Source organism: Vanessa atalanta, chromosome 23 (genome assembly GCF_905147765.1).
Source record: "Vanessa atalanta chromosome 23, ilVanAtal1.2, whole genome shotgun sequence".
Lineage (NCBI taxonomy): Eukaryota > Metazoa > Arthropoda > Insecta > Lepidoptera > Nymphalidae > Vanessa > Vanessa atalanta.
Window position 1 is genome coordinate 8,960,699 of NC_061893.1, and position 22,968 is coordinate 8,983,666.

At 33.4% G+C, this 22,968-nt stretch overlaps 1 protein-coding gene across 4 annotated transcripts in view; it reads left to right on the forward strand.

Moving 5' to 3' along the window:
* Positions 1 to 208: 208 nt before the first annotated feature.
* The window catches only part of LOC125073022 (aminopeptidase N-like), a 41,965-nt gene continuing 19,205 nt past the window's right edge, over positions 209 to 22,968 (forward strand). Inside the window, exons 1-2 of one of the 4 annotated variants that reach the window (XM_047683694.1) lie at positions 209 to 396; positions 20,424 to 20,590. In XM_047683694.1, the coding sequence (XP_047539650.1) occupies positions 20,432 to 20,590 (159 nt within the window). In that variant the 5' untranslated portion in view covers positions 209 to 396; positions 20,424 to 20,431. Of the gene's footprint in view, positions 397 to 3,688; positions 3,808 to 9,084; positions 9,103 to 18,953; positions 19,085 to 20,423; positions 20,591 to 22,968 lie in introns of those variants that run through there. The other 3 variants (XM_047683695.1, XM_047683697.1, XM_047683696.1) reach the window with 3 other exon arrangements.

Sequence of the window (22,968 nt, forward strand, 5' to 3'; positions counted from 1 at the left end):
TTGCTTCACTTGAGTACTTAAATCCACTTTAATTTTACTTCATAAGTTCCGATTACAACTTCGCCGGCTTTCAAAACGTCATTTATTCGCAAATCCACAATGAAAACCATAGACTATTCTCTCGACCAATGATATCGCGTCAATTTAACATGAAAGTTGTTTATTTTGCTCTATTGCTCGTGTGGTTGGAATAGACAATAGCGTTTCTATAAGTTCTCAAAACTTACTGCAGAACATGGCCTTAAAAGAAAAATAAATAATTCCGAGTGTTTATAATTACCACCTTAATAAAATCGTATCAGCCGTATTCTTGTTCAAACTAACTTCTGCCCGGTACCAGTGCGGCTCCAGATTCGTGCAAAGGAAGGACAAATTCATGAACATCGAGTTATGACCGTAAGTCAATCCTTAATTTTCACCGAATGCGATAACGAACAAGTCGTAACATGATACTGCAGTAATCAGTATTACGCTGATTTAATAGATGTCACGGTTATTAAAATGATTATTGATGTATTATATTGATTACTTATAAATTAATATTCTACAGAACTTTTATCTTGAAAACCGACTCGGGATGTTTGAGAACTTGTGTTAGTAATAAGCCGACGTTTTTAATTGTTTTTTTTTTTATACCAATAGCTGAGTTCATTGCACTATTCTTGCCTATTTTAGAGTGTACGCGCGAATATTGGCACTTATTGGGTATAATAAAAAACTGTTAATTAAACTATTGACAACTCGGATTTCTGAGTTTTTTTAATTGAACATTTACTTTAACTAAAACAACTATTTATACCATCTTATGATTATGACATTGCGTAGGTAGTTGAATACTTCATCGACGAGTGGGTAGGTACACAAATTATAGAAATAACAACAGTAAAAACTCCTATTTATTTATTATTACGATTAACAACTGAGCGTAATCCAAATATATTTATATATAAATATGTTAAACGTTTTTATTTGATAGGGCTTTTTACTTGTTATATTATACCCACCCACTATTCACTTGTTATACCGTCAACAAACAATACTTAATTGTGCTCCGGTTTGAAAGATGAGCAAGTCAGTGTTGGCCATTGGTGGCACATTGGCAATGTAAGGAATGGTTATGGTGGCTTAGAGGATGGTGACCACTTATCACCCTATTTTTCAGTTAGTCTACATATTTAAATATATATCGAACACCACGAAGGATATATTAACTTGGCGGAATCGGAAACTAGGTGTTATTAGATTACCTTTCCTACTCGTGCTGAAATTATTTTTACAGTTTCTTTCAAAAATATCTATATTATTGTAAATATACACATCATTATTTTATACATACAGTGAGGCAACTGTAAGTAAGTATTCCCATTTCATATTTGTCACAAGCTCCAAGACTACAAATAGACCGACACCTCTTTTTTGCAGGATGAAAACAGTTTTAATATTTTACCCTAAGGCGAACTGCCTTTTACATGATACTATGGAAGTAATCAAAGTATACTAATGAGTACCAAATCAGTTAGTTATATAACTTTTGTAACAACGTATGCTGCGGAGTGGAGTGTCCCTGACAGGGACGATATATGAGGATTCCACTTGTTGATTACATTTAGATTACTTTTGTTTAATGGTAACTTTAATTTTTTTAATTATTAGATTCTCTCCTGTCAACATTAAAAAATAATGAGATATCACCGGCAAATAATACAATATCAGAAATACATTTAAATTAAAAATTAAGTTCATATATATACTTACAAAAAAAGATCCAAAATTTATCTTTTTGGAACGCTTATTCCTTGTATAGAACCAGAAGACTTTATTCTATTAAAAGACACCTCTTAAATTCTTTAATGCACGTATGAGATCAAGAGCTTTACCGTTAACACCATAAATAAAATAAAATCAACATAATCTTTACAAATATTATTCTCAACGACGGAATTATAGAAATTGGCCTACAATTACAGGAACAGCTTTTGTTTCCACTTTTAAAAATACTTACTAACATGATAATACTTCACTGCATTTTAATAAACCAAACCAAATAAACCAGAAAATTAACTCGTTTTCAAACACTTGTTCAAAACTAAGTCTATTTACGGAGCAATATCATTAATAATACTTTTTACTTTTTCACTTTTATTATTATCACAGATTCTATCAAAGTGATCCCTGATCAATGTTAAATTTTTGTACCTAAATATATTGTGATGCATCTATATATACTTTGATAAAAACATTTACCATATTGAAAAAAAAATACAAGTCGTTTACAAAACAAAACCACTATTTCTCTCCGTCCCTATTACTTATATTTAAGTGTGACAACGTCAGTGGTAGAATAACACTAGCACAATAATAATTACAAGCCGGTTATGTCTCACTTTAGCTGCTTGGAAAATAATTCTATGACATCACTAGCAAGCAGGCTTGGAATATTTAAAATCGCCAGGGTTTTATAAAAACATATTATTATAACCATTTAAAATACCGTATAAGTCAATATCTATATAGACGGCTATCCAATTAAATTAATATAACTGTTTATGTCATAGTTTTTAACCATTGACGAATAGTCCTCCGACAGAGCTAGACTTGTTCAACCATTGGAATGAAACTATCACTTAACCCCATTTACACGGTACGACATCTTCAAATATTAAGTAGACATCACTGACGACTTATTTTCGAAAGATTTTTTTTCAATTGTTTGAACGATAGTCTTTATTCGTTGGTTTTTAAATAAAGGGTAATGAAAATAAATAGGTTAAATACATAACGATTAAAAATATTGCTTTTTTTGAGCCAGGACTTTCCTGGGCGAACGACGATTAGGTTAACAAAGTATCTCCAAAATCGGATGGATGATTTTATATAAACACACACGCACTTCTAAAATAACGGCAACCCAAATATTAGAAAGAGATTATGGTAACGGTAGGCTCATCATTTGTAATTCTAAAAATCTATTTCAACAGTGGCAAAACAGCTGACTAGGAATGACAAATTTAAATAGCCGGATTATCGTATATTCTATTCCAACCGCAAAATGAGAAAAGCCAAATAAACTACACTTGACAGCATATTGACGTGATATCATTGGTCGAGAGCTTGATAAATCTATGATATTCATTATGGATTTGCGAAAAAATTACGTTTTGAACGTCGACAAAACTGTTAACGGTATTTTGTAAGTAAAATTAAAGTGGAAATAAGTGTAATAGTGTTGTATTATAAATAAAGATATATTAATAATAAACTCTTAATAGTGCACAAAATAGCTGAGTTATTAGCAAATCGCATGATATTCGTAAATCTAAAGTTGGCTTTTTCCCAGTTCCACTGGAATAGGCTATAGACAGATAGGATTTAAACATCGTTTAGTCGTTATTCAAATAAAATCCGTTGAATATATCAAAATTGATGTCAACTTAAAATTTACATATATAGTTAGATATTTTTCCATGCATAATCAAATCTAGTCAACAAACAAAACTTGAATAATTTGAGTCGATTTGTCCCCTACGTGTCTTCGCTATTAAACGTGACATCGGCAGAATATATTTTTCTCAGCTAGCAGAGTAAATGCGCGCGAAAAGAGAAAAAGAAAAAAAAAGTCATGTACGAAACATTTTTGTGCAGTTTAAAATCTTATCGTGTTCGTAACGTCGCGTCGTAAGAGTATGAAGTGAACGTATACACGATTCTTTCGGTAACTATTCTGTATTACTATTACATAAAATAAAACAGTCAGTCGACAGTCGGTGTTTAAGTGTCGTTCGAGGAGAACGTCATCCGACGTCACAAGTAAGTCATAAGACGTATTTAATCACGTAATATTATCACTATTTCCTTATTGTATTTATTGGTTTCACTTAAAAATATAGAAATGTTGCTGTTAATTTGTGTTTATTATAATATATTTTGTATTTAATTATATCTTTGAACAAGTGGCATACGGATAGCTATAATAATATAGCTAGCTATAAGGGAATGTTTCGAAGTTATGATCTATTTTATATTTAACCTCCTTTTTAAAATAAAAATAAATATAATGTCAATGTATTTTTTTAATGTTTAATCATAGCTATTAAGAAACAGCTTAACATGTTTTTATAATTTATACTGTGTTAAGGTAAATCCCCATGAGGTTCCATAACATAGGTACATTTATCATATGGTTTTTATTAAATATTTTTACTGGACAGTCATTGATGTGTATGATGTGTCACAAATATTGTTTATTAAACAGAAAACTTTCTATATAAAACATATGATGGGTTATATTTTTTTTTCATTACAAGCCTTATTTAAAGTCACCTGGGTTACTTTGGTGTTACAAACTAAACACATCTAAATTATTTATATATTTTCTTCCTAAATCATTTCGTTCTTGTTTAAATATTCAGAGGAATTACTGATTTCTGAAAATGCCAAAGTTAGTTTGTTTTATTGTTTGTTACGCTTTCTTATCTTAAATATTAAACCGAATACACGTATAGTATATTCCAGTCTAAGAATTAATGACGATAAACAAACCGTGGATTTACATACTTCATGCGATTTGCTAATTTGCTCTGCTATACACTACTAACTATTCTAGATAAATATATATTTATTTATTATACAACAGTATTCCACTTAACTAACTATATTGACTTTTATTTTACTACCAGTACCAATAACAGCTTCGTCGACGTTTAAAACGGCATTTTTTAGCAAAACCATAATGAATATCATAGATAATTCAAACTCTCGACCAATGAAATCGCGTCATTTCGATGTCAAATATTGTTTATTAGCGACCCGCCCGGGCTTCGCACGGGTGCAATGCTGATACTAAATATACTACAGATTGTCCTACAACGTTCCATACCATTGCGGATTTTTTTGAAGACCTTTTTATGGTGTACAATACTGTAGAACATTATTTTGATCTATCTCTATAAGGTTCAGCCAGCGATTGCAATGTAAGCGCAAAAAAAGGTGTTTATTTTCGACATCAATTCAGAAACCTCTAAAGCTATCAGTGTTTCTCTACTATATTGTATTATACATATTAACCTTCCTCGTGAATCAATCTATCTTTTAAAAAAAACCTCATCAAAAATCCGTTGTGTTATTTTAAAGATCTAAGCATACATAGGGACAGACAGCGGTAAGCGACTTTGTTTTATACTATGTAATGATTTTGCTTTTGTCCTCTTGCGGTTGGAATATACTTTCGATAACACGCGTTATATATAATGCTGTAAAAATTACGTTCAAAAAGTACTTGTAAAATTGTAATTGAGTAAAGTGTCTTGTTAATGATTTTGAAAGGCTTTATCCAATTACTTGCACACACCTTTGGAGTTGTTTACAATAAACTAAATAATTAGTTTCAGTGTGTACATTAAAGAAAGGACTTTAATAGTCTTTTTAATGCTTAATTAATTTTCTGTTATGCTCTATTATTATTAAATTAACTATTGTTATATTATATATATGTTTTTACGATAGACAGTATATATCAATATTAATTCTGTAGATACTATATGGATATGTATGTATATGTTTTTTTTATGTAGTTTTATATAAGTATGTGAATATATTGCTATATATTGTTATTTAATTTTTAATTAATTTTTAATTACCGCCTTCATGGTTTTTCTGTTTGACCTATAGGTTGACTGGCAGAGAATGAAACTTCAGGCATTAAGTCCGCCTTTTGTCCCATTAACTTTATGGTGGTCAATAAAGCATTTAAATAAATAAATAAATAATTCTTATAACTGTTAAATAATCGTATAGATATACTGTATACTAGAATTTCGCTTATCAAATATTCTACCGCCAAAACAATACTTGGTATTATTGTGTCCCAGTTGTTAGGATGACTAATTAGTGTAACACAAGGGACATAAAATCTTAGCTCCCAAGGTTGGTGGCGTACTGGCGAAATAAGGAATGGTCAATATTTTTTCTCAGTCGATTTGAAAATGTAACTAACTGTTATATAAAATCCAAATCAGCTAACTAATAATTATGTAAATAGCAGGGAAGTGGCATGTGGCAGATTAAGATAAAATGATGGGAAGAGCCGAGATGGCCCCGTGGTTAGAACGCGTGCATCTTAACCGATGATTTCGGGTTCAAAGCCAGACAAGCACCACTGAATTTGCATGTTCTTAATTTGTGTTTATAATTCATCTCGTGCTCGGCGGTGAAGGAAAACATCGTGAGGAAACCTGCATGTGTCTAATTTCAACAAAATTCTGTGTGTATTCCACCACCCGTATTGGAGCAGCGTGGTGGAATATGCTCCATACCTTCTCCTCAAAGGGAGCCTTAGCCCAGCAGTGGGAACTTTACAGGCTGTTAATGTAATGTAATGATGGGAATTCGTCATGTGCAGGTTTCACGATTAAATAAATACAAATTAAGCACATTAAGTCAGAGGTGCTTCACAAGAAGGCATACAAACAGATAACGTTAGGTTGCTTTAGTAAATATTGACAGTTTTTAAGATATTTTATTATTCTCTGTTTTAATACAAAAACGCGAATAAAATCTCGGGGCACGGCTAGTTTTAAATAACTAGTAAACCAACACATTTAAATGTGCTATCTATTAAATTATGTATTAGAGCGATGAACTCTAACTGGAAATTGTATTTATTATGAATAATTTATTCAAACTTCATAGTCGTATACGAGTATACTTCATATATCTGTCCACAAAAGAAGGCGCGCCACTCCCTAAATTGTCAACGCGTATTAAATTTAGTTACCGTAAAAATTTTTTTTTTTTTCTGTCTTTACTCTAAGTCGTCTCACGCACACTTAGACACGTAAGGACGAGTATCACTCACATTAAGGTCTTTGTAAGTGAACAGATAACGAAGAATATCTTTGAGCGGCTAAAATCCTATACTTATAAAATCATTCATTAAGTATGTATACGTGTAAGTTATCATTCATTTAATTATATATAATCTATACTAATGTTTTTAATCCGAAAGAAACTGTTACCGCTTCAGGTTTAAATCGCTCAGCCGATTTAGATAATGTTCGATAGTTTGAGTTCCAACAAGGGAAATTGGTTACTTCTTTCTAATTTACACCTCGACGGTTGAAAATTGGGGTGACGGCTTATGTGCTATAAGTAATATTTTATAAATTTCGTGCGAGTAAAGCCGCAGGTTAAGCTAGCGTAAAAAAGATTAACTTCTAAGTTAATGTCTCGTAATTTATGGAATCTACATTCCGAAACAAAAATATCAAATGACGAATAAAGCCCATTTTAATATGATTTCAATTTATAACCGGCGATCGAAGAGTTGTTTTATAAGATTAATGGCCTTAAATAAATTATATGGCATAGAGCTGTTAGCGGAAACCATACCTTATAAAGAAATATTATTATATTTGGAGGTTGTAACAACTCTATATAGATAAGAATATCAGCTTTAGATTTAACTTTAAATATGTATTAAATTTAATTAACTTTAAACTAATGCCAGACGATTAAGCACGTTTCGGAGAATATAGCCTGTATAATATTTCAAACTGTTGATCCTAAATTCGTACGTGAAACTTATATTAAAACAAAATCAAAACATTCTTTATTTAAGTAGGCTCATTTGTGTTCAGATTTGAAGGGTGAGTGAGCCAGTGTAACTTCCGCTACAAGGGGCATATCATCTTAGTTCCCACGATGCGAGGCGACACAAGAAAAGGTTAATATTTCTTATAGCGCCATTTTTTATATGCGGTGGTGACCACTCACCATCAGGTGGCCCATTTGCTCGTACCCATAGCATAAACAAAAAAATATCTAGAAAAGTTTTAATCCCCAGTTTCACTCGCTTTAAAATTACACTATTGTTGGTATAAGTGTAAATTTCCTTTTGTTTATATATAATAATAGTCGTTTTCTTTGTATGTCTGTATTAATAATAAGTTTCTACACCAGTACATTAATATAGATTTCGTGTGTTTCTATAAATATAATCCTATTTCAAAGTGATTGCTCTATGAGTCATAATTTTACAGTCACTTAATATTATAATATATATTTTGTATGTGTTATGTCTGTGACATTATTTATTCAAATTATATTAAAATTTATGATATCTCGTAAAACTGCTTTTTTTTCTTAATAATTTTTAAAACATATTTTACTAACGACCCGTCATTAAAAACGTATTTTAACTAAAGATTTTCTACACCATGAAGTTTTTTCTATATAATAAATTTCATTAATTTTATTTTAAAAATAAGGCATTTATTGGCCTAATAATTACTAATAATACGGCCTCAACTATGTACAAATATATATTAAAAATAGTTGCTGTATAAATTATGACCTCGTGGAATGGTGGCAAGAACACTAGCAGCATCACCGTTCACCATCAAAATTGCGATACTTCGTGCAAATGAAACAACCCTCCTATTACCGGTGGAGTCAATAAGGTGAGGTGTTATACTTTTTTCAACGTTTTGCACTGCCACTCCAAGGTTCAAGTGTTTCAACTGCAAATGGGACAAAGATATAGTTCGCAATAAGAGGATATTTGGATCATTGTTTCGCTTTAGCTTTTTCTGCGGCGGCTCCGTTTCTTAACATCGTTTACCAAATTGAAGTTTAAGTTTGCTTATTATCAAAGTATATCATCATGTATATTTACATTATAATGAACATATATATATATATATATATATATATATATATGTATAGTAGTGCATATTCCAATCGAAGTAGGAAAAAATATATACACAAATCTGAAATTTAGGTACGTATTTCTTACGATTTGCTAATACCTCAGCTCAGTTTCGTCGACCATAGTGAATATCATAGATTAAACAAACTCTCGACCAATGACATCGCTTCAATTTGCCGTCAGATGTTGTTTATTTGGCTTTTCTCCTCTTGTGGTTGGAATAGAGTATTATATGTCATCGGTAATTTAAATTTTACATCTGTTTACACCTTCTGTCATGTTGACATTTCAGCCGACTCGATTTTAAATACATTTCATTTAACAGCAAAATGATTATCGAAGTGAAAGTGTGGATTTCTTTACGTTTAAACATTTTTATCGGAGTTTTTGTGTAACAGGTGAGTTTATTGATGTGTTATATAAGACAGACGTTTACGCAATTGTACGTTTTGTATTTAGTGTGAGTATTACTTGTGGGCGTAGATGTTTATTTATTTAAAGAACATCAGTACACAGCAGGGCCTTCATCTGGATATATACGAAAAATTTGTAATAAAGATAAACTAATATCTTTCGTAAACAAAGTATTATAATCATCCATTTTTTTTAATAATAAAAGCAATGCAACAAACTGATTAATGTCTATTTCAAGGAACTATTAGTATTCATATTTATCCTCTTATTGGATGAGTAAATAGGTTTAGCTCGTGTTATCAGAGACTGCAGTTGCCTCAAGGGGTCCAGATTGAACCTGCGACTTTTTTATATCGCAACGGCCCGTAATCCATTGTACTATTGAAGCTTCATTAACAAACATACTAAATCAATCTTGTCATAATTAAACATTAGTGAGCGATTACTTCTTGAATAAAAATTACTTGGTGGTAGGGCTTTGTGCAAGCCCGTCTGGGTAGGTACCACCCACTCATCAGATATTCTACAGCCAAACAGCAGTACTCAGTATTGTTGTGTTCCGGTTTGAAGGGTGAGTGAGCCAGTGTAACTACAGGCACAAGGGACGTAACATCTTAGTTCCCAAGATAGGTGGCGCATTGGTGATGTAAGGAATGGTTAATATTTCTTACAACGCCATTGTCTATGGGCGGTGGTGACCACTTACCATCAGGTGGCCCATTTGCTCGTCTGCTTAACGATATCATAAAAAAAAATCATTGGTCTGTCTCGTTACCAAAGCAAGTTCCTCGAGTGCCAAAAACAAGCAAATCTTTACATAGACGCGCCGTTAACATTGACCATACACAAATATACGGTACAAAAGAACTGAACGCGTATCAGTTACATTCGTTTAATCTAAAGCTCTAAGGAAACACGTTGAAGTATTAAAAGTAAAAGGTGTTTTGTAAGTTCTTTCGCTGGGAGGTTTTTCCACCTTATGTACATTGTAATTTCTCAGCTTAAAATATATATAATAAAATAAGATATCAGTTATCACTTTAATGGTTATTTAATGGTTATTTAGACAGATATGTAAAAAATATATATTTATTTGTGCGTCAATGACGAGAAATTCGCTGAACGTATCGGTATTAGACTAACCAATCGGCGCGGAATCGTCCGTAGATGGTTAGGTTAATAATTATCTGAATTCCTTTGCTTCTTCCTTCCTTTTTTTTAATGCCCTATAGATAAACGACAGAGAAGCACTGCTGGACTAGACCATTGATTCCTCACGATGTTTTCCTTCAACGCTGAGCACGAGATGAATTGTAAACTCAATTTAAGCACATGAAAAATCATAGGTGCTTGCCTGGGTTTCAACCCACAATCACTGGTTGAGATGCACGCGTTCTAATTACTGGCCCATCTCGGCTCCGCGGGCGGATAACAGCAAGTATACAGCGACGTATAAATACAGAGTAGATAATAACGGGTGCCACACAATATATATATAAAAGTATATATTCAATATAAATGCTTTAAATCGATTATTTCGAAAAGTGTCAAACACTATAAACAGGAGTATTCGAATACGCGAAGTCATTCGATTATGTTATTATTGAGTTTCTTGTGTTGCAGAACTATCGATAGTTTGAATATCGATAGTTTGAATATCGATAGTTGACCTCGAAAACTATTCAGGACATGGATAGTACTATCAAGAATAGTTTTCGGTAGTGAATAGTTAACGGCGATTCTATCGGTAGTAACCAATACTATTGGTAGCAGCGATACTATTGATACTATCGATATCGATAATTCTATACATTAAATCGTGAAATTTAACGATTCAAAAGAGAACCTACTTGATTAAAGTTTGTTTTTATGTTTTTGCTTAAATTTTGGTTTTTGAACTATATTCACAAAAAAGTATTAGGTTTTGGTACTCAAGCCGTGATGGTCCAGTGGTTAGAGGACGAGGAAGAAGAAGCATCACTGAATTTCCATGTGCTTGCCCTCTATTTCTATTAAATGCGGTTTTTAATTATATTATTTAATATAATTTTTAACAACTGTTTTTGTCTTTTCATTTGATTATTTTCAAACTTTGTTAATTAATTTCTGCGGGTTTTTTGCCGTTTCTTCTCGCTGGAGGCTGCTTTCTAAAACGGTAGTAGTATTTTAATATTGATGATTCCAAAACGCTTCGTTGTGAAGTTTACTTGAATAAAATTGATTTGATTTCTTTTAAACGATTTCGATTCCGACTTGGTGTTCCACGAAACCTATTTTTTTTACTAGTACAGCATTTACATCTTTTCGATATTAAGATCCTGCTTTTTTATATTTTCTAAGTTCGTAGTTTTACGAATCAAAAGCTACTGCGTGGAATCAATCGATTTTCTTCATGAGTAACCCTTGCTATATCGGCTATAGAAATATATAACGAGCAGGCGGCTCCAGTGTGAAGTTGGATTTTAACTTCCACACCCTTTTATTATATAAAACTGAATTCAAATATATAAGAACACTAGTTTTCGCCAGCGGCTTAGCTCGCGTTAGGGGTTGCATTAGCAGCCCGTAAATCTCCCACTGCTGGAATAAAGGCCTCCTCTCACTTTGAGGAGAAGGTTTGGAGCATATTCCACCACGCTGCTCCAATGCGGGTTGGCGGAATACACATGTGGCAGAATTTCGTTGAAATTAGACACATGCAGGTTTCCTCACGATGTTTTCCTTCACCGGCGAGCACGAGATGAATAACATAAATTAAGCACATGAAATTTAAGTGGTGCCTGCCTGGGTTTGAACCCGAAATCATCGGTTAAGATGCACGCGTTCTAACCACTGTCAGATATTATTCACACAATATCTTTTTGCTATTCTGATGTGTCATTAAAATGGCGATTTGGCTTAGTCATAAGGCGGACACAAGGACAATATTTGCGAAAATGTATAATTTTTTATGTAGATTTGACCCTTTAATAGCCTATCAACGAAACCGCACATTGTCGCATATGTTGTAATCTGTAGTCCATACGACGCAAGTATCAAAAGCCAATGACGCTATCACGTGAATACTATCACGGAACAACGCAATAGCGGACAACAACGAATTAGGATTTATTTTTTATGTTTGGTGAACGGGCAACTGAGCAACCTACCAAAGTCAAATATTAAGTATTCCTTACATCACCAATGCGTCATCGACCTTGAGAACTAAGATTTTATGTCCTTTGTGCCTGTAGTTACACTATAGGTCGTATTCTACTGAGTTTCTTGACGGTTCTTCTAGGTAGAATCTACATTAAAAAATTGTGGTAAGTAGGTAACATTTAATCTTGTAATGAGATGATTTAAAAGAGATATCATGAAAGGCAGCAAAGCTCGCTTTTTAACTAAATTAACCAAATTACTCTACTACTACTATGATGTTTTTTTTTTGTATGGTCAAAATTTAGCATATTACTAACAATAGTTTCGTCGCTTATTCATTTTTGGTCGATATTGAATATTAAATTTAAATAATATATCGTTCTAATCCTTTGAAGCCTTTTTAAAATCTTAGAAATTAATCATATCCCATTTTTCAAATTAAAAATGACTTAAGAGTTTTTATTTAAAACATTTTCATTAATAAACATGGTCTCGTTACACACATAATATTCTTGGCATAAACGACCCTTCAAGCCAGGGGTGCCGAACTTAATTGGCTGACGGGTCGTTTAATACAACGTAAGGGATATAAATATGTTCTAGGGGCTTTTCAAACCCATTACTCTGCTAGCAATCATCAATGCGTAGTATTGATGTGTTCCTGTTTGGGGTATGAGTAAGCCAGTATATTACTTTACTTTATACTTTTATTGTACAACACACAGAGAAAATAAATAAACATAACTTAGTTCCAGCCTTAATAAAAGACGCGTACAATTTTGGCGACCTTATCGCTAAATAGTGACATCAGATAACATCGTAAGGAAACCGGCATGTGTGTAATTTCAACGAAATTCTGCCACCTGTGTATTCCACCAACCCGCATTGGAGCAGCGTGGTGGAATATGCTCCAAAACTTCTCCTCAAAGGGAGAGGGAGCCTTAGTCCAGCAGTGGGAAAATTACAAGCTGCTAATGTAATACATACAAAATACAAGTATATAATCTAATAAACACTACATACCATCAGGGCCGGATCTACTATATGGTTTTTTGGGCTTCAGTCCAGGGCCCCATGGATTGAAGGGGGCCCCAACTAAGTCAATTTAAAGTATAAAATAGACGATAATTTGAAAGAATCCATAATTTTATTAAATTAAACAGATCGTATGGTTTGCAGCCCTTCGAGTCCGGCAATGAATCAAACCCATTCAATTAATTTAATTCAAGTTCACGTTCAGATATGTCTTAGATGGGCCCCTAAGTAGTATTAGCCCAGGGCCCCTAAACTTACGGTCCGGCCTTTTATACAATAAGTACGAATATATACAATATGTCCTCGCTTATTAGATCTCTTGCAATGATGTTTTACAATATCATTGATCTCTTGGTTTCTGGGCGTGTGTATTGACGTTGAAAGTGATTCACAGGCCATCTTTGTTCGTCTGTCTTTTTAATATAAATTTAAATGTGGCGTGTTTAATTTAAGAAGACTATGAATATAATAATGAAAAGAATTGAAGACAATGCCCTTTAATATGCATTATTGCACGTCATTGCTTTTATTTAACATATGTACATATGTATTTTTAAAAATAGAATATTTAGTAATGGTAAATTACTGCTGGAATCGTTAAATGGTGGTTCGGTAAATATCGATCTTTAGGCTATTCAAAATATACTTAATTCAAGTAGGCTTTTACAAGCACTTTTGAATCGTCATTTAACAAACTATTTTAAGAAAAGCTACCACCGGTTCGGAATGTAGATTCTACCGAGAAGAACCGGCAAGAAACTCAGTAGTTCCTCTTTTTCAACATCTGAGAATACAGTCATGTGAGTTAAATACAATTATATACATATATACAGGCAGGAGACATAACATACATATGTTATTTCTCCTGCATGGAAGTCAACAAGCATTAACTTCACGCTTTTTTATCATCTATATATATTTAGTTAACTTATTTTCGCGTATTGCGGTCCACAAAACGGTGTCCGTTTGACACCCCTGGTTTAACACGCGACTTTGTACCGCATGACTGACGCCACCTTGACTCGGGAAATCACCGCTAATGAGCTAACGTAGGAAAGAGTGTCATGGTTAAATATTACCTAGAGAAAACTAGTTAACTACTTTTGCACCTACGAGCTGGTTTATTTAAATGTCTTTTATTATGACAATGGTAGGCGGACGGAAAATGGGACACCTGATGGTAATTGGTTACCACCAGGTAGACACTCGCATTTGGCCGTTTTTTATATCATGTATTTTCACCAGCGTTAAGAGCACAAAGCTCAAGCTCAATTGATTTGGTTTAAAATAATTCTCAAGATTACGAGTAGTTAAAACCTTTGAAGGTAATTAAAAGTTTGTCAAAATGGTAAATGGGTTTACAATTAAAAAAAAAACAAACGACGTGACACCAAATACAAGGCCTTTAAACATTAATAAAAGAAAATCCGTTGTTTTTTACCCTATCGTCGTTGCGCCTGCAAAAGTTGCGTCTGCGTTTTAATCGTTATTTCAATACGCACGTACTGTCAAAACAATGTTGTGATAACTTCAATTATTTTAAAGTTTTAAAATGTAGCTATGTGACGTTCATACATCGAAAGCTACATAAATTGAAATAACGATTAAAACGGCATAACAATCTAGAAATAAGAAAAAACACATAGCGACTTGTGCAGGCGCAACGACGATATACCTAATGTATCTTATGCGTGTGGTAATACGATAAACAAATAAAAGTTTTAAAGTCAAAATAACTTCGGTGACGTAACAGTGTACAAGGCACTTATACCACTTAAAATAAATGTAATATAGGTATAAGAAGATATCTCATTACTGGAGAAAGGTGTTCTCTCCACTTAAAGAGAAGGCCTGGAGCCTATTTCGCCACGCTTGTCTATCGCGGGTTGACGGATACAAATATCATCTGACGTGCATGTCTCTTCGACGAGCTGAAAAATAAAATATAATGCAGGAATTTGAATATTGATCCTCGGTTATCTCTGCGTTTCATCCACTGAGCCATAACAGTGACGAAACGGGTACAATGCTCTCGCCATGGTGGATAAAAACAAGAAAGAAAGTACGGTTCGTGTCCTATAAGATACAGTTAAAACTGGTTAATACCAGATTAAGTCGGGACCAGGCAGTTCGCATTTCTCTCTGATGTCAACTTGATACGTATGACCACGTGTTATACGGTTCAATCCGAAATTTTAAATTGCTTTCGTGAAGTTAATCGTTATTTAACTTTAACAAATAACGAAACAAATAACACCCAAAAAAGCACAATGTTACTTATAAGAAATCTAAAAAATCGAATAACTTCTGATTATTTTTTTAAGAATAGTTGCAATTTCCCAGGTTTATTAGGGAATTACTAATATTCCTATTTACCCCTCCTTTTAAGCTTATCACTTGTGCTAGGAGTGGGGACGAAAATAGCCCAAGGGCCCAGGATCGATCCTGCGACTCTGAGCTAATGACGCTTATAATTGTTGTAAATTCATCATCATCCTCCTTAATCCAATTTTATTTGTGGTCGTTTTTTTTTAAATTAGATAGAAAATTTTGTCTATTCAAAAAAAAAAATTATAATCTGTTTTGAGGTCTTTATTTATTTTTGAGAGAATATTTCGAACTTGGATCGGAATATAATTAGGAACGTATCATTCGCGTTAAATGTTAGTAGAATTGTCCGCTGAGCTGTTGAAAGTTCTATGAAATTTAATTATGAGCAATTTTGCCTTTGTGAAAGTCGAAGCCAAAATCTTTCGTTCCATTAAGACTATGTATGTGGTGTCTAACGTGTAACGTATATAACTATTCTATTCAAGAAAATCCTTATTCCAAACAGAAACATAAACGCCCTCACTACTCCTGGTATTCGCTTATAACATTTCCGATTCGAGCATTACATAAGCATACAGTATTTTTTTCTCTGGGTCGGGATTTTTTTACGATTCTGAATGTAGGGGACATTATGTGTGTGTGTTGGGGGGGGGGGGTATGAGGGTCTCGCTGCCTCTGAAGGCACCGGATATCCACTTTAAAATCTACTAACCAGGGGATGTATACGATCAACTGTGTAAAAACAAACGGCGAATGCTCAAAATCGAATCTTAGATTGTTAGGTTAAGATGGCAGGCGAGTGCTGTCAGTGAGACACCTTTACACTTGTTGATTGTCAATAATGACCCTTTTGGTAATAAATCAGTATCACCATGTTGACGAGCTCCGTGGTCGAGTAGTGTGTACACCGATCTTCATGGGTACGCCACTCCGATGTCCCGGGTTCGGCTCCCCGCCGAGTCGATGTAGAAAAAGTTCATTAGTTTTCTATGTTGTCTTGGTTCTGGGTGTATGTGGTACCGTCGTTACTTCTATTTTTCCATAACACGAGTGCTTTAGCTACTTACATTGGGATCAGAGTAATGTATGTGATGTTGTCCAATATTTATATATATTTATTCACATTGAGAATCCAGTTACGCACAAATAAAATCAAAATCAATACGTTTTTTCAAGTAGGCTTTTACAAGCACTTTTGTCATTTAACAAACTATTTTAAGTAAAGCTACCACCGGTTCGGAATGTAGATTGCACCGAAGGAACCGGCAAGAAACTCAGTGGTTATTCTTTTTCAACATCTAAAAATACAGTCATGTTAGTTATATACAATTATATATGTATGTTATGTCTCCTGGCAATAGCCTGGCATTGCTTTTATTGCCAAGATGTGAAATCATTTCCAATTTTGCGTCAGACGAGTTTGGTTCAAACGTTACATGTTCAAACTTGCACTTGAATTTGATTTGCGTATATTGGATAGCCTTAAGTGTTGCTTCATTTATATATAATTTATATATGTTTATATAACATATCTAATTACCATAAAATGTTGTTAGATGTAGGTTTAGCATATAATAAGTAGGTTAAGTGTTTCATATAAGGAAACCTCACCTCGATAATGAAGTAATTGTTTTCGATTTCTGCAAATGTAATTATTGTTTATATTTGTAGGATTTTAATACTGTGTCAGTGTCATGATATTAAATAACTGTATTATAGAGTCAACACGACAGCCATATTCGTAAGGAAACACACACACACATACACAGTCATACCACCTCTGGACCTGGAGTATAACTTATCTGGATACTTAACATAAATAAATATATATAAATATTGGACAACATCACATACATTACTCTGATCCCAATGTAAGTACCTAAAGCACTAATGAACTTTTTCTACATCGACTCGACCGGGAATCGAACCCAGGACCTCTGAGTGGCGTACCCATGAAAGCCGGTGTACACACTACTCGACCACGGAGCTCGTCAAAACTAAAGTATTATCATTGATTATGAAAACTAGGTACGTCATGCAAACACATCCCCGGATTAAGATAAGAAAAGAAGCCTTAGTAATATTAATTAGCTATCCTGTTTCTAATTAAAATTTACATAATCGTTTGAAGAACGAAGTTATTGAAGTGCGATGCGGGGTCTATATCGTAATTATTGTATTAACATAATAAAGTCGCATATCTAGGTTAGTGTTGATGATTTAAAATTCTAACGTATAGAGTATTTTTACACTGAGTTGTATTTAAGTATCATAAAACTGGTTGTCGCCCGCAGCTTCGCTCTCTTTTAAGGCGTTGGTGTTGGTTGCTAGGTGTTACCCCGGAAATACCCCCTAGTCGAACCGACCGTCAGGGAGTCACGGTAGCATGCGAAATCCCGTGGCGCCCGCCGAAAGACGGAGAGGGTACCGCTGGTTTTTTAGTGGGTATTCTGGTGTATCGGGGCGCACTCGGCGTCCAGAGCACCGGCGGGTCCCACGCTTAGATATTTTATCTACGCAACGGATTTAAATGAAGTGTTCATCAATAAACAGAGTGAGTAAAGAAGGTTTATGCGTACAATATTATAACAGAGAAAAAACGAGAATATCAACTGTCCTTATTATTATTATTTTTATCATTCTTCTGTCCAATAATTGTATATATAGACCCTTATGGTACACGTTTGAAGCCGGGACGGGATGCTAGTTAGGCAATATAAACTCTATACCAACCATAACATGAGAAGCCAAATAAATATAAAAATAACGCTTGACAGCAAATTGACGCGATATCATTGGTCGATGACTCGGGTAATCTATGATATTCATTATGGATTTGCGAATAATGGAGTTTTGAACGTCGACGAAACTGTTATCGGAATTTCGAAAGTAAAATTAAAGTGGAAATAAGTTGTTAAGTGCAACAGTGTTGTGTTATAAATAAAGATACATTAATCATAAACTCTTAATGGTGCACATAGCTGAGTTATTAGCAAAGCGCATGAATTACGTAAATCTAAGGTTTGTTTATCTGTTTCCCTACTTATATTGGAATAGGCTATACAGATAATTATGATTACAGAGTACTCTGTCATACACTAACAGCCCTCTTTACATGTATATAACCAAAAAAAAATCCTTCGCTGAGTGTAATCTTACTTTAATCCGTCCACAAGATATGCCTTGGAGGATATTTAAAAAATATACCATATAAGGGCATCGGTTCTCGTCAGTATACGTAAATAACAATGTATTTATTTTAAACGTACATAATGTTATGTGATGCGACGCGGCCAGTGTGTAACCTCAATTATGGAGTAAAATGTGTTTTAGACGTTAAGTGGTCGCATATATACATACACACTTATCGTTAGACATCAGTCGCTGTTCAACTTTGTCATGTGTGTTTTAATAATTTGAATTTTTTTAATACAAAGCGTGTTGGATAAAACGATTTTGGTGAGTTAATCTTGAAATTCAAATCGGATTCGTGCGGATACTACTGAGTACCTTATAACTCTATTAATGTAGCCTTCTACCAGTTTTTTTTAGAATTGGATTATCGATTCCTGATATGATCTCCCTATATAATAGATAGTATAAAAGTTTATCAGGTAAGTAAGTAAGTTAAAGTTTTATCAGGCACAATATTTTTTTTTTTTTTTGTAACCTAACTTAATTTTTTTGTGTAGTTCAGGAACAGAACGTTTGATTTATTCCGTATTTATAAGTTTATTACTCTTATGAACTTTTTTTCTTCTGGGCACTTAAAGATAATATTTTTAAGTGTTTTAGTTAAGTCTAATTACTAGGTGTATCGTTGGGTGTCATTTTTATAATTAATATTTTTAATTATGCTATGTCCTAGTTTTATTCTATGGTATTCTTTTATGTCGAATATTAAATCAATTTTTTTAATCGAGTGCGACTTAGTTAAATGGTGCGTGTACTCGTGTACGCGCGTGCGAAATCCGATTAATTAAATTAAGTTTTATAAGTTCATTAATTAATTAAATATCTTAAATTAGTTCAGCTATATAAATTAAGTTATATAAGTTCATTAATTAATTAAATAGCTTAAATTAGTTCAGCTTAGTTACAAAAAAAAATAAAATAGTCCGGGTACTTATGGACGTACGCGCGTGCGAAATTCAATTAATTAAAGTTATTTAGTTCAGCTTGTGATTTAATTACAAATAAAAAACCTTAATATATTTTATTTCAATTAACTTTTTCATTGATTTAAAAAATACTATCGGTATGTTTATAATCTAAACGAAATAAAATGGCTTAGGGTACAGTACAGTATGATATACTATGGAAGGCGTTTAAACGATTTAGTTAAACAGTTGTCAACCATGGTCCTTTAAATATGACCATCCTTGGGGTTCAAGCTTGCCTCATAGCAAAACTCAAAAGATCAATCAAAATATACTTTATTTCAGTAGGCTTTTACAAGCACTTCTAAATCGTCATTTAACAAACTATATTGAGTAAAGCTATCAACGGTTCGGAATGTAGATTCTACCCTGAAGAACCGGCGAGAAACTCAGTAGTTACACTTTTTCAACATTTAAAAATACAGTAATGTTAGTAAAATACAATTATATATGTATTTATGATATCCCGTCTGGAAGTCAACAAGTATTTAAGCTTGCCTCATAGCTTGCTTCATCACAATTGTTTTAGTGGTTCAGTTCGAAAGCGCAACAGACAGACAGAGTTACTTTCGCATTTATAATATTAGTATATATTAAACAACACGCATATAATCAATGAATATTTTCCATTGTTTCAGATAGCACAATGGGGTGGCGCGTAGCTCTTTGCATGCTGGCAGCAGTCCAGCTCAGCTCCCAGTACCTATTGCCCGGTGACGTCATACCTTCGCACTACGACGTGCGTCTCGCGTACGACGTGGATCCCAAGTCAAACTTTAGCTTCTTCGGTGTTGTTGATATTCAGGTAAGTGAAACGTAACTTTGGTAGCTTCCTAAGATTCTGGATTTAATGCCCGGGTTAGATAAATCAAAGTTCTTGTCCTGAGTACGAAAGTGTTGGAAAAGTTACTGGTAGGGTAAGCAGGGCTTTGCGCCTATCTGGGTAGGTACCGCCAACTCATCATGTATTCTACCGATAAACAGCAATACGTTAAATTGTTGTATTCCGTAAACTACAGGAACAAGCTATCTTAGTTCAAGGTTGGTGCTGTATTGGCGATAGTAATTGTCAAAATTTATCGCAATCGAATCGAAACGTAATCGTTGTCGTTTAGTCGTTTTCCTATTGATGATAATAACTACTAGTAGGTCTCCCGCGAAACTTCGCGTTTATTTAAACGATTTTTAAGGAATTTCGAAACCTATGACAAGTTTTGTTTTGATTTAATTTCATTGTAAACTGCAGGTCACTCATCTACATTTGGCGCCAAAATGATGAAACCTCTTTCGAATTATTTTTTTTAATATCAAATAGAATAAATTAGTTCAATTAGAAACGCAATACGTCGAAAACAGTTTACTGTAATTTTGTTTACGTTTTTAATTTTTTTTTCGTATACATCTATTTGCTACGAATCTCGCACTTGCTTAATCCGGCACTGATTGGACCAACGAGGCAGTCCTTGTATTACTACCATAACGATTCAGTTCCGTTGAAGTTGGATCGGAATACAATCGTAATCGATTCGTAATTGTTATAAATCAGCAGTCGAATTAACTGAACTGGTTATAATCAGTTGCAAGATTTGTCTCACTCACTTACTACTAAGTTGGTGTTTAATGAAAGAGTTTATAAATAAATCTAGTTCATCTTACATGATCTAGCTTTGTAGGCGAACTATAATTTATTTGATATCGCCAACAACGACCTTGAAATCGTTCGTGGTTTTTGTGCGAATAGTTTTCTATATTCTTTTGTTTTTTTTTTTGTTATCTGCCAACGGTTGGTGTTAGAAATGTCTAAATTCCGTACGAATTAAATTTATCAAATTGTGCATAGTTTATGATTAATCACTTTAAAGCAAACAGGAAATTAAATAATTAAAATGTGACTTAATTTATTAACGACTAGCGACCCGCCCCGGTTTTGCATCGGTTCAATTTATTAATAAAGATATTGATATTATATAAATTATAAATAAAATTTATACCCTATAGCAATAATAATGTAGCTTTTTACTAAATAAAAACTTTATCAAATAGGGTTATTAGTTCCGGAGGTTATCCCCTACATACTATAAAAAAACCCCTCTTTTAATTTGAGTATATATACAGAAATAAAATCAAATGTATCTATAATTGAAATAAAATTATCAAACTCTTGTGTAATCTTAACGTGATATCATAAATGCGTAACTGAGTTTGTTTGTTTGTCACGTTTGTACGTCTTAAATTTAATAATCAACGGATCATTACCTCTCACAACGAGTACGCAACATCTTACCCTATGGACTGTTTGCGTAGAAAGCGATATGTAACCCTTTTCACATGCGAGTGACGCCGAAAAATTAATAAGTATACAAATACATTAAATACCTAACGTAGCACTATGGGCAAATAGCGTCCTTTATTTACTCTTAAGGAGAATGGTTAGAGTTTATGCAGACAGTGACATTGTGACGTAATGAATTAATAATTAATCCGACGAAACACGTGTTCTAGCGAATTTTAAAAGTTATTTTTTTTTGTCAATATTTTAAACAGTGACTCATGTCGCTTATAATAAAAACAGGTTCTCTCTCCGAAACGTTTGCTTCGTAGATTTTTCATTATAGAAGAACATAATTCTGCTTTAAAACGCTTTCACCCTGACACACTTTTGCATATAATTGGCTGTGTTTTGGACGCAACTGACGTATATTATGTGAAGTCGATTGTACACATCCTGTTTGTATAGAAAATTTAATACCATCGAAAATATTGTGCCCAAATGTGAGGTCATCGGTGATTAGTCGCGGGTGATGATCTCATTGATTATTAATAATTGATTTTAGATGAACATAACGGTATATAAGACTATGTAAAATTTTTGAAACGAAGCGTGCACGTATAAGCGTACACCAGAGTGAGATGGTAGAAACCCTCACATGAATAAAAAGCGTTATGGTCCCCTCCAGGCATTTCTTCAGACGTTTCTCTCGCTTACTTTATCTATTTGTCTCTTTTTATTTTGTGCTATTATTTAATTCGTGGAATTGTTAATAATAATTTTATTTATTGTCATGTAATTATTCTCACTAATACTTATATGTGGGGAGGTTTATTCATAATGCTTAACTAAATAAACTACTAAAACAATAACATTATATTTATTTGAGACAATGCAACGCGTTTGGGAGGTTT